Genomic DNA, 24903 nt, shown 5'->3' with positions numbered 1-24903 from the left:
GTAATTATACAATCCTACTCCTATATTTGACAATGCTGAAGAGATACTGATTTTATTCCATACAAAATAGCCTCAATTCTTTAAAATGTTTTCACATCTCCAGAAATTTTGCTTCCATTCTGCTGTAACACCTTAGATCATCCAAACTGAGAGATAAGGCAAGAAAGCTTTTGGCTAGGAATGCCTTCATCAAGTCATTTTACCACCTGATTTAAATTAACTGTACTTTTGTAAAAACCCTCCATCGCCCTCACACTAACACTGCAAATGCATTACCATGGGAAGAGAAAAGCTACCTTAAAAGCAGAACTTCACAGAATCAAAATAATACTTACAGGAGCACTGTCATGTTCTACAGAGAAATTGCACACAATCCACGTTTCTGGATCATTTTCACTGAATGCTGGTATCTTTCTGATGGCAGACAAATACAGCACATCCCTTTGAGAGGCTGGCCACACTCTCTGCAGAGAAACAGCTGAACATAAGCTTTTGCAGGTTTAACAACTATCCTTAGTTAAAATTAAAAACCAAGCAAGGCAAACCAGGTCAGTTATATTATTAAGTTAAAGTATTTTCAATTTAGTAATTTCATTCTGAAAACTGAAAGAGAACATAACTGTTGTAAATAGGGAACAAAAATTTCAGGTTCGCTACACTTCATACAAAAAAAATTAAGGCAAAACTTTAAGGTCTTTGAAATGCAGAACACTAAACTGCAATGAATTTTTCAGTTAAAAAAATAGGAATAGGCAGTCACCCTCCTGTACTCTGAACCTCAGGTTTGTGTTTTAATTAAAATACTTGTAAACTACAAACTGAACTAAGGGTTAGGTGTATAAGGATGCATCTACATTTACTTATGTCTCCAGAGAAGAGAAAGGAGAGATATATTTGAAAAAAATATTACGTCAAAAAGCTACTACTACAGTAAGATAGATATAGCAAACTGATATTATCCAAGAGAAAGTTTTAGAAGTGAAATGTGACAACGTGAAAGTTTTAGAGTGAAACTGACAAAATAAAATATACAGAACTTATTTTCCTGACATTCAGCAGGAGAAAAAAGTTCTGGCTTTTACCACAACCACTACAGATGACACAACTGTCTTACTCAAAATTATGAGTCTTCTATTAAAGAAGTTTTACTATAACTGCACTACCGGTAAAATTATCAAAGAAAAACCTTTTTTTCTAACATTTGAATATACTAATGCTTAGAAACATGCAAGACTAAGGATGAGTATGTAAATTTTATTCCTACAAATTTTTCAGATCTTTGCATTTCAGTTGTTGGGTTGTAATTAAAATGAACATTTTTATAAACTGACACCAGAACCATTCTGGGGGAAAAAACAATTAAGGTACATGAACAAATGTTGCACCAACAATTAAAAACACTTGCATTATGAGGTGGTATGTCAACTAATTGTGGTGAATGCTAACCTGCATTTTTGCAAAAACACATCTGATACAGTGGTGTAGGTTTCTTCCTTGTAGTCAGTGGTGATTTATTGCTTCTGTTTGCTTTGCATGAATCTGGCCTTGCTGGCAGTGGTATAATCATGACATAAAAAGCAGTCCTCACTTGCTACTGCAAGCTCTATCAGACACACGCATAACTAATTATGCTCTCAAGAAAAGTCTGAAAAATTGATATAAGTTGCAGTTTAATAGAGAACTGGTTCTGGAATATTGTCCAGAGCAGTATTTTAAGTTGTTAGGCCAGTAAATTATTCAGAATATTGGAACATGCACACTTCAGATGTCTCAGTAAGGTATGCAAATGAAGTTTTATTACCTTATGTGTCTGGTAAATGATGATTGCGTTATCAGCTAAATTTTCCACAACATGGAAATTTTCAATTGTTGCTAAAAGGGGAGGGGGGTGGGGGGAAGAAAAAAAAACCATCAGTGAACAGTCACAGACAATAGGACAGTGCTATAAATACTATTCTTGCTGATAAACCTTCAAAGCTGAAGAACCAATGCCTTACTTTCCCAGTCATTACGAACATCAACATTCCAGAAGTAGTGGCAAACTTCATGTCCTGTTACCCCTTTAACAGCATGGGTGGCTTTCAAAGGATCTAGAACTATTCCGTTTTCTTCCACTTCTCGTCTGTATACCTATAGCCAAACACAAAGAAAGATATGTAGAACAGAAGCTGTCAAAACTGTTCATGTTTTAATTATGGAAATTTAATCAGTCTTAAAAAAATCTGAACCAACAAACCACTTATCTAGAAGCTTATCACATGAATAATTTGCCATGAAAGTGTTCTCTGGTAACATTCATTGAAGACATTCTTATGTGGCATTTCACATTAAAATACCAGTACTTTAAGGTTTCTACTCCAAAAATGATTAAGCTAGCTTATTTATTACTATCCATATGGATTTATAATCATGGTGGAGCAGCCAACACTGTAGCTTGTTACCCTGGTTATTTTTGTACATAGAATTTACCCATTACTTTGATACCAAGCTTTAAGTAGGACAGAGTGAGAAAGGAATTTGTAAATATGAATCTATTGCAAGAGTTACAAAGAATTTTATATGAATAAGTAGATTAGAAGCCACAGTTCTGATGGACCCCAGTCCCAACCTAAACAGTGCTATTCCCAGAGAGAAGTTACAACAGCATAACTTGATGATTGATAATATTTTCAAAAATCATAACATGATCTAGGTTGGAAAAGACCCTTAAGATCACTGAGTCCAGCAGTAAAGGTAACACTGCCAAATGTACACTGGAAGTATCTGTCTTCACAGTGTATCATCTTACACAAATTAACCAAACCTGAAACATTTACCTTCATTTCTCCCTCTTCTACCACTAGCTGCCAATTGGCATCTCCTCCTACATCTTGCAAGGAATACGTCATGTGGTTTCGTACCATCTCTTCCACCTGTAAAGGAAAAAACCCAGGTGTTTTTAACTCATTCCTTCCATGTTTTAGGGGAGATACTATACAGCATTGGAAGTCACAAGTTAATGCTTCAATTCCTGTGCAGGAGCTAAATTTAAATGAGAGAGTTCTCTGTTAGGTTAGGAACAAACAAATAATGCTGACCTTTGGAAACAAAAGCCAAAATTTTGATTCAAATTCCAACTTCCTCTTTTGTGGGTACATCCTAGCCTGCCTTTGTGCCTTTAAACTGTCAAAGCTCAAAACTTCTACCTAAAACAGTTCTTTATTTCAGCAGTTAGGAACTGCAAGTATCTCTAAGTGGAATTACAACGCACTATAAGATATTCACTGGAAGAGCATTTTAAAAGCTCAACAAAGCCAGGTGATTAGGGAGGAAAACTGACAAGCTCTAAAAAGAAAATGCACATGAAAAATCATATTGGAAGAGCAGTGACGAAAACAGTCACAAGCGGAGCATGCCTCCTGTTTCAGAGGCATCTTTGCACAGTTGACAGCTAGACAAAACCCCAGAAATGCCTACACTCAAAAGATTATGATGGTACAGAGATTCTATAATTACAAAATGCTCATTTAAAACTTATTTTGCTAGCAGCTGTGCCTTTTTTTTTTTACAGCCAAATATTTGCTGTATTTTTATCAAGCTAAGTGAATATCTCATTTGTTATTCTATACAATATGCATGAAAATGGATACTGGGACAGGAAGATGATGCTTATTTTAGATCTAATACATTATTCTGTTTCTTTGGTTCCCCACCCTTTTCCTAATGCCCCAAATAAAAACAGAAGCAAAATCATAGGGTACCCATTGCTGTGAAATGCTTCAAGTATTTGAAACACTTTAATAACTTTTTTCCACCCTAAAGACAGATGACTACTAAAACTTGTAATAGAAAGCAAGTCCCCACGATTCACAGCATTTTCCTGAACTACTTGAAATATCTTTTTTTTTCCCAAAAGAAAAAGCACTACAAACAAAATTAGTTAAATGACCAACACAGATTAGTCGTAGTGGAACTTGAAGTGTACCCTGAACCCCAGGGTGCTTTTGCATATCTTACAAAAATATGAAGCCATAGTTTGCAGTAAAATATGCAAAACCTATTTGAGCAAGTATGAAAACAAGTAGAAAGCAAAAGTAGTATTAATTCATCTTTTTAATACGACACAGAACTGAAAGATATTATTTAATTTTAATTTAAGGCAGTAATTTTGTTTGTGCTGTGTACCCAACAGGAAATACACTTAAGGCCAGAATCAAAAAACTGTAGAATCACAACATGAAAAAACAAAATCCATTGGATGGAAATCCTAGTTTGTGTTAGTTTAACTAAGCACAGACTTATCTAGACAAGGCAAAGTTATCAATCCAGGTTTTGGGTGCTCTGGTTCTGAGCTTCAGTGAACAATAAACACCACCAAGATTTGTATTTCAGCTTCTAGACAAGTCAACTTTTGCTGCCAGTTACTAGCAGGTTTCCTACAAAAGTTTCTTCCCTTTTTTTTCCAGTGAAACCATGACAGTACAAACTGCCATGGTTTCATGATAATATAAATATATTTAAATAGCCCACATTCTTGCCCAGTTTATATTTACAATATAAACTGGGTAAGAATGTGGGCTATTTAAATATTTAACGATTTAATTCTAGGTCACATTGCTTTAAGAAAGGAATCCTTGCTATGCTCTCAGCACGTACTTGCCATACCTTCCGGCCCTTATGTATTTTCCATCCCACCTCCTAATTTATAAAGGAAAATGCTGTGTTTATACATTTACTTTGGTCTTTTTATACTTTTTGCTTCATGTGTTAGATGCAAAGAGATGAAGGAAATACCAAGGGAAGAAGAGAACAAGGCACCCACAGGAATGCAATCTGAACAGACTCCTGCTTCACCAGGAAATGCAGTATTTACACAACCTGCTTGTGCACATTGTCTGTACAAACTGTACTTAGTCTATGCACTGGTCACCATCTGTCAACCTGCACCAATTTCAGAGGCATAGTCAAGATCTAAAGAGTCTCTTCCACCTGAGAGGCTCACTCTTAACTCTGGGTTCCTAGTGGGCTACAAGAACGGTCTGCAGAAATGCTTGCAACCTGTATGCCATACAGCCTTGATCTGAACTTTGAGTGGCAAGTTTTTCCCTTTAAAGGGCCCAAGAACAACTCAGAACCTATTATAAAGCTGACAGATCTTCAAAAGAAAGTGATCTGAACTCCCACTCAACTGGCAGAGACAACAATGCCTTTCTAGAGACACACTGAAGAAACAGCTCCCATCAGAATACTTCTGTTTATACTTCTCAGTCTTAAAAACAGGGCTGTTAGTTGCTACTTGACCTTTTACTGATACCAACATTCCCTTCATTCACATCAAGTCTAGGAAAAAAATCACATTTTTTAAGAACCAAGATACTAGTTTTCCTTCCTAAAGCCAAATTGTCAGCCTGGGAACAGAGGCCAATTTTTTTAAAATCTATAGTGGGTAGAATGAAAAGGTCTGCTATTTTCATCATGCTTTTTGTTGTCTTGTTCAGTAGAACTGAAACTCCAGAACAGGTGGACTGACTTGTTAGTCTGACAAAAAATTTGGTTTAGGGAAAATACTTGGGAGGGTGGAACCGCATGTGGGGATATTCATACTTTCTGTAGTGAGGCCATTAACTTGAAACTGGGTTAGGACACACTCCATAGTAACTTTCATGTAGTATAATCCATGCAGCAGGCAAAAAAAGCAACTTTACTCCAGTCCATTTGATCCTGATATTTAACCACAATTTGCATTATTGTGATAATGATCTGGTCCACCTCAGATGTGTTTGCAAGTGATCAGTTCTGCAGTCACAGTGGTGCTCTACAACTCAGGTTTATCATATGAATACAGAAATGTTATCACAGGCATAAAACAGGTGAAAATGAGGACACCTGCATATCTGGGAAAATATGAGTTCCCCTTATGCTGAATGATCTCTGCAACCACAACCTGACAGAGTACTATCTCCCATCTTGGCAATCAGACTTGCTTTCTGTTACTTATTACTCCCTTTCTTTATTATCCCCTCACTTTATTACCCCTCCTCCCAAAAAAAAGAACTTAGAAAACTAACTCAGCTACTGGAGTACCAGTAGATGAGCCTATCACTATTGTGCAACAGGACTCGCATACTTTTTCCCTTGCAGTAAGTTCAGATTTCAGAAATAAACTAACTGCAAGGTCTTGGAATTTTAGTCCATTAGGCAAGTCCTTAAATGTTGCTTCTGCTCATGGAGCTGGTAGTAAGGTCTGCAGGTAATAGAATTCCAGGCTCTGTTAAAAAAAAAGTTAAAATCCATTCCTGTTAGGAAAAAAAAAAAAGATAGGTCAGAGCTTTTAAAAAAGAGCAAAAGAGCAGATCCCAGAAGGAAGCTCCATATTCACCATCACATATGGATCACAGAAAGAAAGAAATAGCATGAATAACATATCTGAACTACTGTTTTGGAGATTAGAAAGCAAACACTTATCTAATTCTACCCTACACAACCACCTTCCTATTAAGTACCTAAAGTAATTTTGTACATTACTGGTATATGTCATTATAGCAACATTGACATATTCAGCATATCAGACTTAATTTCTGAAGGACAAGTGATACATGAACACTTCAATATGATCTGTCATACCCACAGTCTTGTTGATCAACATGTTTAATGGTCTTTTGGTAATCAAAGTAGTCATAGAGGTAAAAAATGGTAATAGTGAACCATAAGACTCAATGTATTAATATCATTGCAAATCAACACTTCATATAAAAATCAAACCTTTCATTTAAAAGCAAGAAAAACTATTCAATCTGAAGCAAAGACCATCTCCAGCCTCTGTAAAACATGTTATTTTACTTTCATTATAACCAGAGATACAAAATTTTCAAACTATAGACATTTTTATTAAAGCTACTGAAGTAAACCAAATAGTTTCACAAGATTTGGGCCTCTGCACAAGTGGTATGCATGCAAGCTGGATGTAAAGAAAGACAACCATTTAGTACAGGAATAGAGAACTCCTTTGTTTGCCTCAATGTACTAGTTTAAAGCAAGCAGTGTTTGACGTAACAAAAAAATCAAAAACCAAAACAACCCCAGGTTCTAGAGAAAAGGATGATATAAAGCAAAGATATGCAACCCCCATGTGACATATCAATACAGTACCTGGGCGCTGAATCTGTGAACATCATCAGAGGCACTGACTAGATCAATGGAAGACATGGAGGAAGAGCGACTATAGGGCTACCAGAGACAGACAAAGAAAAAACCAAGTAATCAGAACAAAGGCACAACAGAGCGTTCAGTACCAACTTGCAAGCACAAGATAATGAAGAAAAGGAAAACAAAAGCACCATAAGCAGCAAGCACAGCAGCAAATGCTGATTTCATGCACCTATTATATATTATGCTCCCAGTGTAGCCCTGACAGGAGCATAGTGTTTCCAGTAACAGCCAAAAACAAGTCAACCAGTCCTGATACAACCAACTGGATTATTATTTTTTTTTAATAAAATCAGTTCAATGAATCTGGATGAAGGTATCTTGAAAATACTGCAGTTAGCCAATTGTGGTTTTTCCTTTTTTTATGCCTGACAAGCCTGATACAAGTAAAGAATATTCTAAGTAGGTTCTCAAATCAGTATTTTTGAGTCAAGACAAAAAGCAGTCCTTCTTCAGTTCCAGCTACTGTTTTTCAAAAATGAATAGGCCACTGGAAGTTACTAGAAACACCGAAAAAATCTCACCTACCCATACAAAACATTACATAGAAACAGCACAGACCAGCCCCTTATTCTCAGAAGATCAGGATAAATATCTTACCGTTTGCACAAATCGATGAGTCCCCACAGCAGAATATGCATCTCCAGAAGGTAAGGGTGCTGGCCAGTGTAATCTAACCTTTTCGCTTTGGGACTGCAACAACATAGGTTTAATTATTATTAGTCAGCTGCTACGGGGTGGACTGTGAAACAAAGTGAGTCATGCTCAATCTACATAGTGACTACAACAACTGATGCTGTCCATGACAGACATGAAGCTGTCATCCCACTGGAATTCTCAGTGAGTGGGCCTGAAGACTGAATTAATCTAAACTTCAAGGTGTATTTCTGAGTTAAGGAAAACACACTGGCAGCACTAAAGATCCATGTAGTACTATCACAGTCACTCAAAACCTTTACTCTTTGCTAAGAGATTCCAACATAGGGTGAACTCTGTTGGGTATTACAGGTCCACTAGAAAGTCTTCTAAATCTCAAGTCACTGTTATTCATTACATTCCTAAGCATAAAGTCTTTTACGACAAAGGATGCATGACTTTGTTATTCCCTCTCATTTTATATGCTCTCAAACCCTATTTTCTAGAATGCATCTTATCCTTTTTGATACCTGTCCCTGAAGTGTATTAAAAAAATTAGTTAGTGAAGTACCCCAGCAGAACAATGTCTTTCCTATTCCATATATCACTGAAGTAAAAAGAAACTTCAGACCAATTACTAGATTTGGAGAGACAGCTGAGATTTTGAGAGACAGTAGTATTTGATATTTTTATCTTAACAGGGCAGCAGTCACATATAGATAATTTTCATACAGGACATTTATTTAGGAATTAGAAACTAGAGACATTTAATAAACTTAGCACTTGTACTATTATTTTCTACACAAGCTATGAAGTTACTATCTTAAAATTAGCATTAAGCAACTATTTTTTATTGTAAAAATAGTAAGGGGAATTCCCTGATCAGTGCCAGAATAAATAAACTGGAGCTTCAGATACACCTCAGGACAGACTGTAAGACACAGAAGTCTCTCAGGAAGTGCTCATCATTAAGACATTTTTCAAGTTTTAGTACCTGTTCTTCCATTTTATCCTGTCTGTCAAGAGCAGCTTCAACAGCATCAAAGAACTCTTCTTCATTAATCAGACTATTAGGACCCTCCTAGAGCATAAGGAAAAAACTAGTTAAAAATCCTGGAGACATAAAAGTTCCACTTCAATTTAACATCAGAAATACATATTTACATTTTATATGTAACTGATGGAAGCAAATTTCTTCTGCAGATCTCAAATATTTTCACCAATATTCTTAGATTACAAGTTCTCTGAAAACCTTTACTTGTTAAAGGAAGTGTCATCCTCTAACAACAATTTAATGATAGTTACATAAAGAAGAAAAAACCCCAGGAAAGTGAGTAATAGTGTCAGTATGCTTTGACTCCAAATTTATGACTTAATTAATAAATGTCTTCTCTTGAAAATGTTTACAGTGTCAGTAAAGAACATCTATTAACATAACTGTGTAGTTAGACTCCTCACAAGTATTTCAGTGCCTTAAGGCACTGTGTGATAAAAAATACAACAAGGGAAGACATAATTTTGGGGATCTCTATTGAAAATTCAATTCTCAGAATCAGCAGTTTAACAGTAAACAACAGGTAGAGTTAAATCAAGGACTGAAAACTCTAGTCTACTAATTAAAATGGTAATCTAATATATTTAGGTTTACTGCATTTACTGTATTGTAAAACAACCTATTCCTGCAAGTTAAAAAAACCCCCAAAACTGTGTACCAGCAGTGACACCTGGAAGAAGCAGCTGGGTTCGTAACCAAGTAGATGAAGTTTAACTTCCTATTTATTTCATTCTTTTACAGTGAATGTCTCAGTGACAACAATTAATCTAATGTCAAGTACCTTAGATAGCTGTACAGTACTACTGCTATTTCTCAGACTATGACTTGAAAGTAGAAATGTGCTTCATTAATGTACATGAAAGGGTCAAGCTCACTGTATTTCAGGTGCACTAGCTTACATTAGTGTGGATACCTCATCTGTGGAAGTGTTCAAGGCCAGGCTGGATGGGGCATTAAGCAACTTGGTTGACTGGGAGAAGTCCCTGCTGCCTCTGGCACGGATATTGGATCTATATGATCTTTAAGGTCCCTTCCAACCTAAACCATTCTACTATTACTCTTCAAAAGCTGGTTTATGCATCTTAGAATAGAACTAAATACCTCACTGAGGAGAATGCTGATGAAATCCAATTTAACAGAAGAAAGGAACTTAAAATCAGAATTTGAAAACATAGTATTTCAAGTGGCAGTGACAAACTGAAAACCAGTTAAAGTTACATGTGATCTTCTAGGACTGTCTCTGCTGTCAGAGTTTTCATATTTTTGTTTTACTTATCTCTACAGCTGAACAAATAAAAAGGTAAAGTACAATTACATTTAAGCAGTATCAAATGTATGAGAAATTAAGAAAAAACCAACAGAAATATCTGCAAGAAACGTACTTCGGACAAAAGCAAAACATCAAAGGTTAAGATATACTTCTACTCAAGGAATTAAGGACTGAGATTCTTTATACAGTTTCAGTTTCCAAGGTGAAAAAGTAAGTCTGGCATGAACACAATTGTAAATCATGCTTGCACTGGCTTGTGAAACTTCACTTTCCCTCTTAAGGAAACAACCCAATCTTAAAAGTGTATTGTGTTATTGTAGGAAGGATTTGGTAGCTGAAGTGGCAACAGGGGTGGCTTCTGTGGGAAGCTGACAGAAGCTTCCCCCATGTCCAACTGAGACAGTGTAAGCTGGCTCTAGGATGGACCTGCTGTTGCCATTGCCCAAGGCCATGCCCATCATCTCTGTGACACTGTATTTAACAAAGGGGAAAAAAAACCTGCAGCTAGAAAAGAGTGGAGTGAGAGCATTTGAGAGAAAGGGCTCAGCAGGTACCAGGTCAGTGAAGAAGGAGGGGCAGGAGGTGCTCCACATGCTAAGATTTCCCTGCAGCCTCTGGTGCAGACCACAGTGAAGCAGCTGTTCCACTGCAGCCCATGGAAGATCCACGAAGGAGCAGAGATCCACGTGTAGCCCAGTGAGGAGCCCACACTGGAGCAGGTGGATGCCCAAAGAATGATGTGATCCTGTGGGAAGCCCACACAGGAGCAGGCTTCTGGCAGGACCTGTGGCTCCATGGAGAGAAGCTCATGCTGGAACAAGTTTATTGGCAGGACTGTGAACCCATGCTGGAACAGCCTGTTCCTGAAGGACTGCATCCTGTGGGGAAAACTCACACAGAGCAGTTCATGAAGAACTCTGCAGTCCATGAGACAGACTCTTGTTGGAAGAGTTCATGGAGAACTGTCTCCTGTGGGAGAAATCCCAAAATGGAGAAGGGTAAGAGTGTAAGGAATGCTCCCTGTGATGAGGAAAGAGCGGCAGAGACAATGTGAGATGAACTGACCACAATCCCCATTCCTTTTCTCTCTGCACAGCTGAGGGGTAGAAGGCAGAAAATTTGGAAGTGAAGTTAAACCCAGGAAGAAGAGAGGGGTAGTGAAAAGGTGGTCTTAAGATTTGATTAGTAATTAAGTGGTATTTCCTCAAGTGAGTTTTGCCTCTGTCAGCAATTGGTGAATAACCTTTCCCTGTCCATATCCCAATCCAGAAGACTTCCATTATATTTTCTCTCCCCTGTCCACCTGAGGGGAGTAGTAGAGTGGCTCAGTGGGCACCTGAAAAAGTCATAGTGTTATAAAAAGTTTCTAAAGTAAAATTCATACCTCATAGTCTGGCCCTCCAAAGTGGGACTTTTTCTTCAGTTCTGTCACAGCATTTTTGTATGCTTCTTCAATTCTTCTCCTTTTCTCTGTCTCCTGTAAAATTACATGACCATTTAATGCAGCAAAAATAAAATGTGAACAGGCCAATAAATGGAACGGCCAGGGTAGTGTTTTCTCCAAGCAGCAACTGCAAAGCTGATGAATTTCTGAGTTTATTTGCATGTATGCATTATATGTGCCAATATACATGCATATATAATAGAAAGTTTGGGGAACTAGCTACCTTGAGGATACCTTCTAAGTCATGTGGAAGAAACCAGATCAGCAAGCAAAAACTGGTTTCTAGTTTAAGCATAGTTGTTCATGCTTCATTGGGAGTCATACTTTGTATCTGACACTTCATATAAACTTCCTTGACACAGATACTTGGGCAGGGATAACAAAGTGTAAAACTAAAACGGGTAAAAAGCTAACATGCTGAATGTAGTGATACACTAACAAGTTTGTATCTATAATTAGGGCAATGTGAATAATTTTGTGGATTCCATGCAGAGCGCAACTTGATACACTTGTCCAGTAACAGGTTGTGACTGTATTAGGTGCCAGTCTATGTAGAAACCTGACAGTGACTATTCATTGTCTATTTTGAATAAAACAACTGTAATGCTAAAATCAGACTAAATCTAATATTGCCTCTATAAATTCTGCATACTGCCAGACATTTTCCGTGAAAAAGCTATAAACACTTCTGAAATAGCTTCTGACAAATCAGCTTTTTTTGCAAGATGTTTCTGTGTCCCCTTTCAAATCACTTCAGATGAAATCAAGTTAAGTCTAACAGGTGGACATCACACACTTCTTGCAGATATGGGTTTAATTATTCAGCAATCCAAATTGAAATTTAAAGATTCAGTGGAAAACCCTAAAGCAATATTGAAAAGATGAGTTTACTAACTGGGAATTTGGTGGTAACATTCCCTCAAACACATTTTCCCGTTTCCAGTTAGGGAATACTTTTGATGTAGAACAAAGTAGTATAGTTTTACACACACACACCCCACACACACATACACAAAAAACCCCACAACATTTTGATGGAGACAATATTGTCCTTAATTGTGACTGTAGGCTTTTCCTTTCTGAAGCAATCAAAGAGGCAGTACCTGCTAACAGATTTCAGAAAATTTTGCATGATTATCTTTTTTGAAAGGAACTGGAGAGTCCTGAAGATACATAAAGCATGGCTTGAGTATAAGTCACTGAGAAAAGTACAGAAATGTTACCAGACTTGGAATAAAAAACAAAACAGACCCCCCTAAAACACAACTCCTTCTCCCACTCACTCCAAATCCCCATACTTTCTGTAATTCAATCTGCAAATTAGTTACAATTCACATGTGTCAAAATATGACTCTCCAAATTTGCCAGTTTCTCTTGGCAATAGTATTAGAGAAGGCAGAAACAAAAACAGAAAAATGCTGTAGCAGTCAAGACAACATGAAAAGCATAATCACAAAGACTTCGTTGCAAGTAAAACAGTGGCTCAAATACTAATGACAAAATCCTTTGTGTATAAAATGTGTATATATTTTAAGAAAAGTGTTTTAAAATACATTCAATGTATTACATACTGTACTGGAGACAAAAAGTCAAGCTCAAGATCCTAAGAGCTGGGTATAAAAGGTGGAAAGAAAAGCTGCAACTACAATAACTTTAGATAATACTACAATATACATCAATTTCATTCTGGACATTTTACTATTTTGGTAGTTAAAGAAAACTAATAATATAATCTATACTTCTATCATCGCACGATATTTATTTCCTTCTTAGAGCAGTTTACAGACAGATTCAAGAAAATCAAAAGTACAAAGATTACACCATTCTCATCCCACACCTATCTATCACATGGAAAACAACGTCTCTTCATCAGCCCCACAGTTATAAAAGTTACTCTTAAAATGATGTTTAACCACTAAAATGAAAAGATAAAAACTAAACCAAAAGTAGCTCTACCACTCCGGAATAATGCTAGCAGGTAGGTCTGAATACAGTCAATTGCTGTAATTAAGGGTGTAGGCATGAAGGCGCTGCTCACATGCGCAGCAATTGTGGGAGGAGACTGAGGCTGCTTTGCGGCAGACAGAGGTGGCCCTTGCCAGCTCCACAACAGACTCACTGCAACACACAGGTCAGCCCAACCACCATGCATGTGACACATCTCTGAGGGGAAAAAAAAGGAATAAAAAACACTCTGTGGAAAGAAGAATTGGAAGAAAAAGTGAGAAATGACGGAGATGCCAAGACCAAGAAGATGAGGAGGTGAGGAGGTGCAGCAGAATACATATGTCCAAACTGCAGGGGTATTTCCTGAAGGAATCACATCCCATGAAGGATCTACACTGCAATACATTTGTTTTCCCAGAGGGCTGTCACTAATAGAGGCACTAGAGCTGGGAAAAATGTATGAGGAGAAAGGAATGGCAAAGATGAAGTTTTGGACTAACTGCAAATGCAACATTCCTCACCATACACTGCCTGCTGCTAGCAGGCTGTAAGGTTATGGAACATACTACCTCAAGTGAGAGCACACAGCATGTGGTGATCAATCAGCCCAGCAAGCCAGGGTTTGTGAAAGGCATATTGTGCCTTACCAACCTCAGCTTCTATGACAGGGTGACCTGCTTAGTGGATGAGGGAAAGCCTGTGGATGTCGTCTGTCTTGACTTCACTAAAGCCTTTGACTCCATTTCCCACAGCATTATCCTGGAGAAAATGGCAGCCCATGGTTTGGCTGAGTATACTCTTCACTACTTAAGAAACATCTGTCTGGACGGCTGGGCCCAGATAGTGGTGGTGAATAGAGTTACATCCAGCTGGTAGCCTGACACCACTGCTGTTGGCAGGGCTCAATATTTGGGCAAGTCGTGGCTCATATCTCTATGGATGATGAGGACAAGGGGATCAAGTGCACGCTCAGGCAGTTCACAAATGACACCAAGCTTGGTGTGAGTGCTGATCTGCTGCTTCCTGGAGGGCAGGGAGGCTCTGCAGAGGGATCCAGACAGGCTGGATCATGGGCTGAGCCCAGTGGTTCTACAAGAGAGGTTCCACAAGGCCCAGTGCTGGTCCTGCCCTTGGGTCACAACAACCCCAGGCAGTGCCACAGGCTGGGGCAGAGTGGCTGGAAAGGCCCTGGGGGTGCTGGTGGCAGCAGCTGAACATGAGTCAGGCTATGCCCAGGTGGCCAAGAAGGCCAATGGCATCCTGGCCTGGATCAGCAATGCTGTGGCAGCACGAGCAGAGCAGGGACTGTCCTCCTGCACTCAGAAAAGGTGAAGTCACTCCTGAAATCACATGTTCAGTTCTGGAACCCTCAGTTCAGGAAGGACATCGAGATGCTGTCCAGAGAAGAGCAATGGAGTTGATGGAGTGTCTGGAGCACAACTCCTGTGGGGAGTGGCTGAGGGAGCTGGGGGTGTCCAGTCTGGGAAAAAGGAGGCTCAGGGAAGACATCATTGCTCTCTGCAAGTGCCTGGAAAGAGGCTGTAGCCAGGTGGGGCTGGTCTTTCCTCCCAGCTAACGAGCACAAGCAGAAGAGGAAAAGAGGAAGCAGTCCCAAGCTGCAGCAGGGGAGGGCTAGACTGGATATCAGCAGGAAGTTCTTCACTGAAAGGGGAGACAAGCACTGAACAGACTGCCCTGCTCTGGCAGTCTCACTGGAGCTATCACTGAGCCTGGCAATGTTAAAAGAGGCATAGATGGGGCAACCAGGGACAAGGTTTACTGGTACACCATTGGACTTGATAAAGTTTGAAATCTTTTACAACCTTAATCATTTTATGATTCTGGTAGAGGAGCCTACAGGGAAAAGGAATGGAGTTGAGCTCAGGAAAAAGGGCAGGACAACTTATTCTGCTGTTTGTCCTTCTGTCTCCCATTAACTTCCCATTATTTTAAATCAGCAACAAATTGATTTTCCACGTGTCAAGAATGTTCTGCCCTGACAAAAACCAGGAAGCAGTCTTCCTGTCTTTCTCTTGACCCATGAGCTTTCTCATTCTACTCTTCTATCTAATCCTGCTGTATAGGTCGTCAGCATTTCACTCTCTGCCAAGGTATCCCACCACAAGTCTAGTTATTGCATTCAAGGAAATAATCTCCTCTTCCAAAAGGTGAGCAAACAGAGGAATACAAAGTAATGACCTCATAAACTAATTAAGGTACTTAATACCCTAACTGTCCTCTAAACCCCAGAAAATGTCATTGACAAATGGGCCTTTTTGAAAGTTGCAGGTCTGCCAAAGCAGAGCAAGTTGAAAACTCTTAGGTGTCAGGAGCTTTTGCCCTTTTAATTCCTGGGAAAAGAAGTGGAAAGGAGTTTGTGAGCCCCTTTAAAATGTACTTACTGATACTGTATGAGACATTAGTCCCATGAGACCTCAAGTGAAATTGAGCCTTGAATTTGCTAACCACTTGCTTCTTCCCCAAGTGCTTTAAAGCTAGTTTATAAGACAACACAAAAAAAGTGACAAAACCCAAACCTAAATAATTTCAAATTATATTTTAACATATTATTCCTTATTAAAATATACTGAAGTACAGGCAAGGAAAACATGCTCTAAGGAAAGTCTCATCAACACAAATGAAGAGTGTTTGTCCAGCACAGGGAAGGCTTTTGCTGTGGCATCTAACAGTATCCTTCTGATATGTTTAAGAAACTAATAAAGAAATTGAGCCAGTGTCCTCACAGTTTACAGGAGAAGGCTGAAAAATAAGCTTTAGATACTGGAAGAAAACTTACTCCAGCAGGATATAAGGCAAAACTTTTTCATTCTAAGAACAGATAAGGAGCAGACCTGCTTCGAAGATCTAGGCTGTCTGCAGCCTTGATAAAGCCCTGAGCAACCTGGTCTGATTCAAACTGTCCTTACTTAAAGATGAAGGTTAGAGCAAGAGAGAGCTCTTGAGGTCTCTATCCAATCTGAACTCCCCTATCATCTTATAAACAGGCTTCAAGTCTTGGACCTACTGTAATTCTTCCAACACTCAGGTGAACCAGTAAAAAGTTATTGACAGAAGTCACAATACAGTGACACAGGGCCAAGCCTTTGACATATGCACAAACAATACAGAAGACAGGGTCAAGGATTCAAATATGTCTGAATATGTTCATTCTTTGAAAAATGTATCACTAAATAGAGTAGGATTTGATACACGGTATATGTGACATCAAAACATGCAAGGAGAACAGAAGGACAGCTGCAGTGTACACCAGCCAGCAATGGTACGATTCTAAAAATTAAAGCCTGAACTCCAACCTGCCATGCCTCCAACAACAGATCTCAGACAAGAAGACACTGCTCCTTTAGAGCTGTTACACTGGTTGAATAGGTTCAGAATGGACTATCACTGCCTAGAATAACATATACTCTAACACGATACAGAAGATTTAACTGGTTGGTATAAAGTATAACTTAATCTCACCAGTCTCTTAGAGGACAGTGAAATAATTTTATCTTGAGGAGACATATAAAGTTAGAATTGGCTGTTTTCCCCAGTGTTATCACCACCTCTTATCATACTAAAACATTTCAGAGACTTGCACGTCATTTGGCATGCACAGATAACTAAGTCTATGTCAGAAGGCTGTAAAGCAATACACTTACTACTATGAGATAATTTCAGATTCTTTAAAGATATAAAGACTATAGGACCACTACCTGAATAAGTGCTGTGAAAAAAAGACTATGATGAAAAGAGCTACTATATCACCACTGCATCACCACTCAGAACAAGGCTCCTTAACATTTTATATGGTTAATAATTGAATCACCTGAAATTAATAAATGTTGTATATAAAAATAAAAGCAGTTGTTTGAGTATCAAAGTTAGTAATAACTTATTTGAAATTTCAATTTCAAGCTAAAGAAACTTTTTCTTTCAACAAAAGTAAAAGGAAAATGATCTTACCTTATCTAGTCTTTTTTGCCAGCTTTCTTCACGTTTTACCATGAGTTCAATACAATGAGACAGTGTAGCAAGGATTCCAGCAGTAGTTGCCTTGAAAGTTATAGCTTCCCCTTTGAAGTCTATGCCATTAATTCCTTTGGGTGTCACATGTGGAAACACTAAAAACACATATATGAGATCACTGATAGCTGCCTTAATCAAATAAGCACTTCACATGGATGTGTTGTATTTGAAGACAACAGACTGGCAATAAAGTTAATTTAAAAATAAAATTCTGAAGTGATAATAATGTCCACAGTTATCCACAGGATAAAGAAAAATATTCAAAAGGCAAAACAGATCCTTGCAGCTTCATTTTGCTATACTGTATTTCAAGCCTGCTTGTAATGCTGTATTACTCTGCACTCTGCAAATCATGTGGGTGGAGGGAGTGGTAATAGTTTGTAACAATAGCAGTTTGACAGCTTGAAATGGGGCCTAATTAACACAGAGCAACCTTAAAACGTATCAGACTCAGCACTGAGAAAGGAACAATTTCAAAATGTCATCAAATCCAAAATGTATAATTCAAGGTTCTTTTAAGCATATAATTACAAATTTTAAAACCTAAAAGTAAAAAGGTATAAGATAAAAGCATCAAATGTGATGAATTTTCCAAGTACTGTGAGTTTTACAGTTCCAAGAACTGCTTCATGCTGTCAACCAGGCCATCTGTTGCTAAGGCTATTTAAACAAGTCATTTAAAATGTGTGCAAAAAAAAAGTACCTATTATATGTCACACTGGTACGTAGGTTGACATAATAACATATCAAGCACTGCACATGAATGTCAGAAAATATTACAAAGCAGAAGTAACACTCAAGTTGAAGCTGACTGAACCCAGCAAGTTAAAGTAACTCCTGCTATTGCCAAAGAGCAAGCTCCTGACTTATCACCTGGACTGACATAATTTTTTCCTCCAGTCTGTCAGTTTGTCAACATAAAACTTTTACACTTTAAAAACTACCAATTAATTTTTGAGTAAGTTCATTTGTCTGCAAGAGCAAAGCAGAACTTTCAAGCAGGTCTATTCTGTAATGATAGAACAGTGTCTGCACTTAGGGAATGGAAAGCAATCATCACATGGTTCTCAGCAGTGGTTTAAGTCTCTAGAGGCTTTACATGCCCCCCCTTTCAAAAGGAATCAAACTCTTTTTCAAACAAGTAATTAGAGACTACACCCAATTCCAAATACCTCAAGAAGCAGACATACTATGGTAAAATACAACCTTTTTTTTTAAAAAATGTTAATTGGGAATATTCCCTAAAAGGTAAAAATGATGGGGGCTGGAAAAAAAAAAGAAAAGCAAGAGAACAAAAAAATTGTTTCAGAAATGATAATAAGCAGACCAGCTCTCCCTCCCCAACAGCTGCAGAGGGAACACAGCGGGGACTGGCACTGACAGTGGCATAAGCCAGCAAGGAGTGTCTCCAATGAAAATAATTAAAATAATACAAGAACTCTGCCCATAATACTTCACAACTGAAAAAGATGGTTTCACACTAATAATTCCTCCTGTTGGTGTAGGCTATGTTCACATGCAGGCTTAACAGCACAACTGTAATATTTGCAGATGTGATTTTTCTCTCTCACTTAGGAAATATGCAGACATGCTGAAGAAACTGCAACTAGCTGCAACACTATATAAATCATTTCAGAAATCTCTGCAGTAGAATTTAAGAGAAATACAGCAACTCAGCTTAATTTTCTGGAAAAGATAGAACTTTTGTCCCTTTTGAGGTCTCAGCCACACCTTATTAACACTTCCGTACAGTCCTAAGCCATTCCTTAATGACTAGTGTCAGATGAAGAGCTGCAGACTTGAAGTCAGTGCCCAAATTTTTTCAGTCATTACAATTATGGGCAAAAATTAACATCTTGCAGAAGATTCTGAATCTTTTTAAAAAGAGATGGTCACTCAACTGATTCCTTATGATGGATACAAGTATTTTGATTCATTCCTAATCACAGGAAGTATCTGAAGCATCTTAACCCTTACCTCAGGAACAACTGAGCTTAGACATTTTACAAATACTTGTGAGAAGATTTTCTATTTGGAGAGACCAAACATATTTCTGATTCCTTTTTTACACTTTTTTTCATGTCAGCTACAAATTGATTATTTCAAAATTAAACCAGGCATCTGGAGATCTATGTTTAAAGGTAAAGACCAATAGGAAAGGGTTCTTACTGCTGCAACTGCTCTCTGGTTATCAAACTGCATGCTGTCAACTGAAAAAAGCAGGGTAATTTTGTCTCCCACCGTAACTTCAATTTCAACATCTTCCAAGCAGTTTATTTTTCATTATCCATCTACGCTCCATTTCTGACTTGCTTTCTCTTTTGTTTCATAAAAGGAATTCTTGACATCATTCTTTAACTTTCAATAGCTGTTTAGCTTTTCTCTCCTAGACCTTTGTGTCTGTTAGGATAGGTGTTTCCCTTCTTGTTCCCAAGATTCTGCTGGTAATACCTTCCCACTGTTTGATCAAATCTGTTTTCCAGAGAAATAGAAAAATATTCTAAAGAGAGTAAGTGGAAAGATGTTTTTCCTTTTTTTTTTCCATTTTATGCTCCCTTAACATATTATGTCACTTAAGTAATTCTAAGTGAAAAACAAATATTTGTGTTCATGTCCATTTCTTGATGCCTACTGTTGTTATCCTCTGTGGATTGCAATAGGATCAATATGATTAGTTTTCCTTTAAGAACACCCCCAGTTTTTCAACAATATTTTGGCAAATATTTTTCCTCCATTCAAAGCACAAAAATCCAGCATAAATCTCTGCTGCAATTTACATCAAATTTCTCTTCTTCAGTCTTTGTACCACTTCCATCTTTATAGCTCCAGTACAAAAGACATCTTCCGTATTCAAGGTGGTTCCTTAAGTAGGTTACTCCTCCTCTTCCTACTCTTAGGAAATTTAATTCTAAATATGTTCTCTTTCCTGAGGAGATGAATGGGAACACTTAGAGATCAAGACTCTACATTCCTGAATATAAGATCCCAATGGGCAAATAGGCATCAGCCAGACACCATACCTTGGTCTTTTACACTTCCAATTACCAGACTGGAATAAATAATATTGGCCAATAAATATACTGGCCAACTGGAAGGTGGCCAATATATTTAAACAACTTCATAGTACTCTACCTACCTGTTCACCTAAAGATCCTGCAGAGCACAGAAAAGAGAAAGCCTCCCTATCCAAATCACCTTCAGAGCAGTACACAAATGTCCATATTTACATTAACTTTCTCTTCCCACAGAGAGAACAAATTGCAAAAGTCAATTTGAATATGGTCCCTTAAATCGGTCTTAAATCTAATAATTTGAGCTTTAGACTGGTGCACTAGTAGTTTGAACAGTAGGCTTAAACATTTCATCATATCATAGTAAGCTAAATTAAGAGGTTGAACCAATGCCTCACTTCCTGAACCACTGAGAGGAGAACCATCTCAGAATAAACAGGCAACCACTTGTAAGCTATGGTTAAGAAAATTGTTGGAGTCCTTCCAGGATGAGATAGAAATTTCAACAAGAGAACCAGAAAATTGAGAAATCAAATTTTAACAGTTGCTCTGAGGCTAAGCTTTAAAAAGGGTGTAGTTCAAGATAAGTCTTTCATAGCCAGTTCAGTTTGACCTTTTTTTTCTGCCCAATACATGAGCATGGCTGTCTCAACCTGAGACACCTACTTCCCCCATTGTATCCATTTTAATTCCACTCTAAGACAGAGTCTAATTATTCATTTCTAATCAAGCTTTGCAGCACTCAGCTACTAAATAATTAATTTAGCCATTAGAAATCAGACTGAGACACAGAAAAACCAAAATAAGGACAAATATTTTCATAGAAATAATTGATGGAAAGTAAATTCAATGGAATACAGGACTCATTTGGAATTAGAAGTTCTGCAAAATGCAAGGGGTTGCAGAATTATTTCCTGTAGGGAGCTATAGTGAGTGAGTTTATACAGGTATCTGTAACACCAAGTATCAATTTCCTGGCATGTAAGTTCCCAAAAGCTTGATGACCAGCTCCATTAAAATTACAGACTTTCCTAATGACATTCCCCATAGTATATGCATATATATTACAGATGCACCAGAACCAACGTAGATACGAAAAGATTTTCTACCAGTAAATTAAGCTGAAACTCCTACATGATTGTACAAAAATTGAGTTTGACAAAGACATCTCTTTCAAAATGAATCATGCAGTAAAATGAAACTCTTACTTAGCATTTGTCTTTTTCGGTTTTCTGAAATCTAACTTAACAGTTTGTAAAAAAAAAAAAGAGTACAGTTTCATACAGACAACAGGGTTAATGGAACCATACACCTGCTTACACTTGCTTCAAAACTTCTGTGTTATGCTACCTAGTCTCTGAAATCAGCATTACAATTAGTACTCAGTAGAAAAATCTACTTATGTGATGAATTCTGGAAGTAACCTGAAAAGCTCCTTCCATTCAATTTCCTTCCCTCTTCCATCACAACACTTTAGGATATGCTTTAGAAAAAGCACTTTAATACATGAAGGAAATACGTAATACATGGGAACAAAAACCAATTAAAAAGAAAACAGAAGACATAGAAAAGGCTTATTTTGCCCTATATTTGCTAGGTTCTTCATGAAAGTATTTACATTTTAAAAAACATTTCTAGTGAGTACTTTGGGAGATTCCATCACACTTGAAACTGAAGGTGCAACTTCTAAGCTTTGTGAATCAAGTCTAAGAAATACCTTAGGACTAACTGAATTGCTAACAAGTAGAGAGTGTAAACACTAGAATATTTAAGTCAGAAAACATGAGAAGGTCTAAGAAGAATGCAAATACAGTTTAAATGCATACACAACTTCCTCCAGGCCAGAACTATCAAATTTCTCGAACAGCAAGACTTGCATGAGTTCTTCACATTGGCTGTATGGGTACAGTGAGTAAAATAACTAGTTCATTTATGATAAAAATAAATATCAGAATTCTGCTCATCATAACAATGAAAAGACAAAAAAGCTCTAAAATTATGATAAATAAGAATCACCAACAGTGATGTCTTAACCATTCCACAGCCACAGTACTTGTGAAAACCACAGGAGGATATGACTTAAGTGGAAAAGCACTGAACTCCACCAAACTCCTAAAGCAGGTAACACTTGCAACAACCTGTTACAAAATCTCAGTTCCCAATATCTGAATAATTTCAGATTATTAGCTGTTTCAACAGAATTTTGTAGCAACAAGGACTTTAGACACAGAACAGGGAATTACACCTTGACAAATTTGCATTAGTATTTGTGTGAATTAAGAACAACTCAGAGAATCACCAGAAGTTGCTAAAGAATTATAACATGACTAAGAACTTCCATTCACATACACTTAAATAGGTATTCTCACCCTTTTCTGCTTAAAAAAAAGCATAATACACCTGTCTTGTACCAGACTTATCACCATACCATTCATTCTAATTTTCATCACTGAAAAAATTGGGAGACACTTACGTTTTTCCTTACTGCTGTTACTGTTATGTACAAAATCTCCATCAGGACGTACTGTAGGGAAATCATCTTCATCATCTTCTACCACTAGATTTGAGAGAGAGTGTATTATGGGAGTGAAGAAGCTTTTCTAGTTCTTTGGAGTGCAAGAAAGAATTAAGACTGTCTTCATGGTTAGCCAGCACTTCTTCCTGTAACAACAGTCATGACCCCTCCTTCCCTTTTGGGTTTGGTTTTATTTTGCTTGACCCAAGACCACTACCAGTGTAAATGTCAGTTAACAGCGGAATCTAACATTGCTCAGCATTGACATTTAGCACTCAAATCTGGTGAGAGCAACATACTTAGGTGTTACAAGTGGATTAGCAGGAGCCATGATTCAGTACCTATCTAATCTTCTACACTGGAAAATTTAAAAAAAAAGTGGAATTGCACTTCTCTGGTGTTTTATTGCTACAGAAAGTTTCGCACTGCCAGAACAAACACAGGGATGAATATAAATACCTCAGCAGAGTGCACAAATACAGTGACGAGTTGTGCTCTGGTATAAGCAATTCAGAGATATGTAGGCATCCACATGGTAGTCTAGTATGGTCTCAAGTGTGCATTCAGTGCTGTATTTCCAGCCAATACACCTCAGAAGCATTACTTAAGGCAGCACTTTTGACTTTTTAAAGTGTATTGTTTTTATCAAAACTAATATCCCATTTACTTTTCAAAATAACAGGTAAGAGACAGGAATAAATTTAATTTGTGAGAGTTAGCAATTGGTGTTCTATAACAAAACACTTAAAAAGAGCATTGCTTTAGTACAGTTGACAGCTACACGTTAACATCAAGCAAATTTTAAATCTGAATTCCAAAGTAAAAATAATTAACATCCATATGCATTTATGCAACTGATTGATCCTTTACTATTAGGATACATTACCTTATTATCCTTAATTTATGATACATTATTTTATTTATAAGACATTGAATTGCATTGGAACAGTATCAAGAGGTTTCCTCAGTAAAAAGCTACAGTCTGTAGAGGGAAGAGTTTTCAGCTACAGCGTTACCTTTATCCCTCTGGAGTTCATCTTTGGAAACTGCATCTGCACAAGCATCGAAGTATTTCTGTAAAGTATCAACTTGTCTACACAAGATGTCTCTAAAGGTTTCCATTTCTGCAAGCTTCTCACGTAAGCTATGGCCCTTCTGAAAACACAAACAAAAAAGGCATGAAATATTTCTACATACTCAACAATAGCTTGATGCAGTATAGCTACAATTTAATTTTAAACAAGATATGTCTGCAGCTATGAAGAAGAAACTGAAGCACACTAAAGACATTTTAGATATCAGCAATTAAGAAATACTGTTAATGTCAGAAGAAACCATATCTGAGTATTCTTTACTCATTTTGTCACTGGTCTCAATGTTTTCTGTTGACTGCACCTGCTACTTCAGAGCACTCCACAAAACCTTGTTAAAAAGTGAACTTCCATGCTACCAGCTTTATACATATTTGCCTGAAAGCAGTCAGCTCTGGTTTAAGATCTTTGCTCCAATCTTTATTCCCTTTTCTGCTCTCCCAGAAGTACAGCACACTCAGTTCATATATTAAATATTCATATGCATGACACAAGGAAAGCCATAATTTGTCAGGCAGGGCTATATCAAACTCATTAAACTACAGAACTAGTGTTTGTTTTTATTTGGAGCCCAGGATATTTGGTGAGTGAACTAGAAAAAGTTAATGAATACACTCACAAGTTTGATTTTCTTGCCACAGAAGATGACACCTCAGTTTAAAAAGGACAACTGCATGAGAGGCACGAGAGAGCTTCCCGTATCATCTGTATGATGGACTAC

The 24903-nt window shown here is 37.6% G+C and overlaps 1 protein-coding gene across 4 annotated transcripts in view; it reads right to left on the bottom strand.

Moving 5' to 3' along the window:
• The window catches only part of CERT1 (ceramide transporter 1), an 80456-nt gene that overhangs the window by 5865 nt on the left and 49688 nt on the right, over window positions 1-24903 (bottom strand). For 3 of the 4 annotated variants that reach the window (XM_064735186.1, XM_064735189.1, XM_064735188.1), the window contains 11 exons: window positions 24108-24246; window positions 23050-23133; window positions 17503-17660; window positions 11530-11622; window positions 8816-8902; window positions 7786-7878; window positions 7129-7206; window positions 2817-2912; window positions 1998-2130; window positions 1802-1872; window positions 336-464 (listed from right to left, as the gene is read on the bottom strand). In XM_064735186.1, the coding sequence (XP_064591256.1) occupies window positions 336-464; window positions 1802-1872; window positions 1998-2130; window positions 2817-2912; window positions 7129-7206; window positions 7786-7878; window positions 8816-8902; window positions 11530-11622; window positions 17503-17660; window positions 23050-23133; window positions 24108-24246 (1161 nt within the window). The remainder of the gene's footprint in view (window positions 1-335; window positions 465-1801; window positions 1873-1997; window positions 2131-2816; window positions 2913-7128; window positions 7207-7785; window positions 7879-8815; window positions 8903-11529; window positions 11623-17502; window positions 17661-23049; window positions 23134-24107; window positions 24247-24903) is intronic. The other variant, XM_064735187.1, reaches the window with a different exon arrangement.

This window comes from Zonotrichia leucophrys, chromosome Z, assembly GCF_028769735.1.
Source record: "Zonotrichia leucophrys gambelii isolate GWCS_2022_RI chromosome Z, RI_Zleu_2.0, whole genome shotgun sequence".
Lineage (NCBI taxonomy): Eukaryota > Metazoa > Chordata > Aves > Passeriformes > Passerellidae > Zonotrichia > Zonotrichia leucophrys.
Note: the sequence above shows the minus strand (reverse complement) of the source record. Positions and strands in the feature narration are given on the sequence as shown.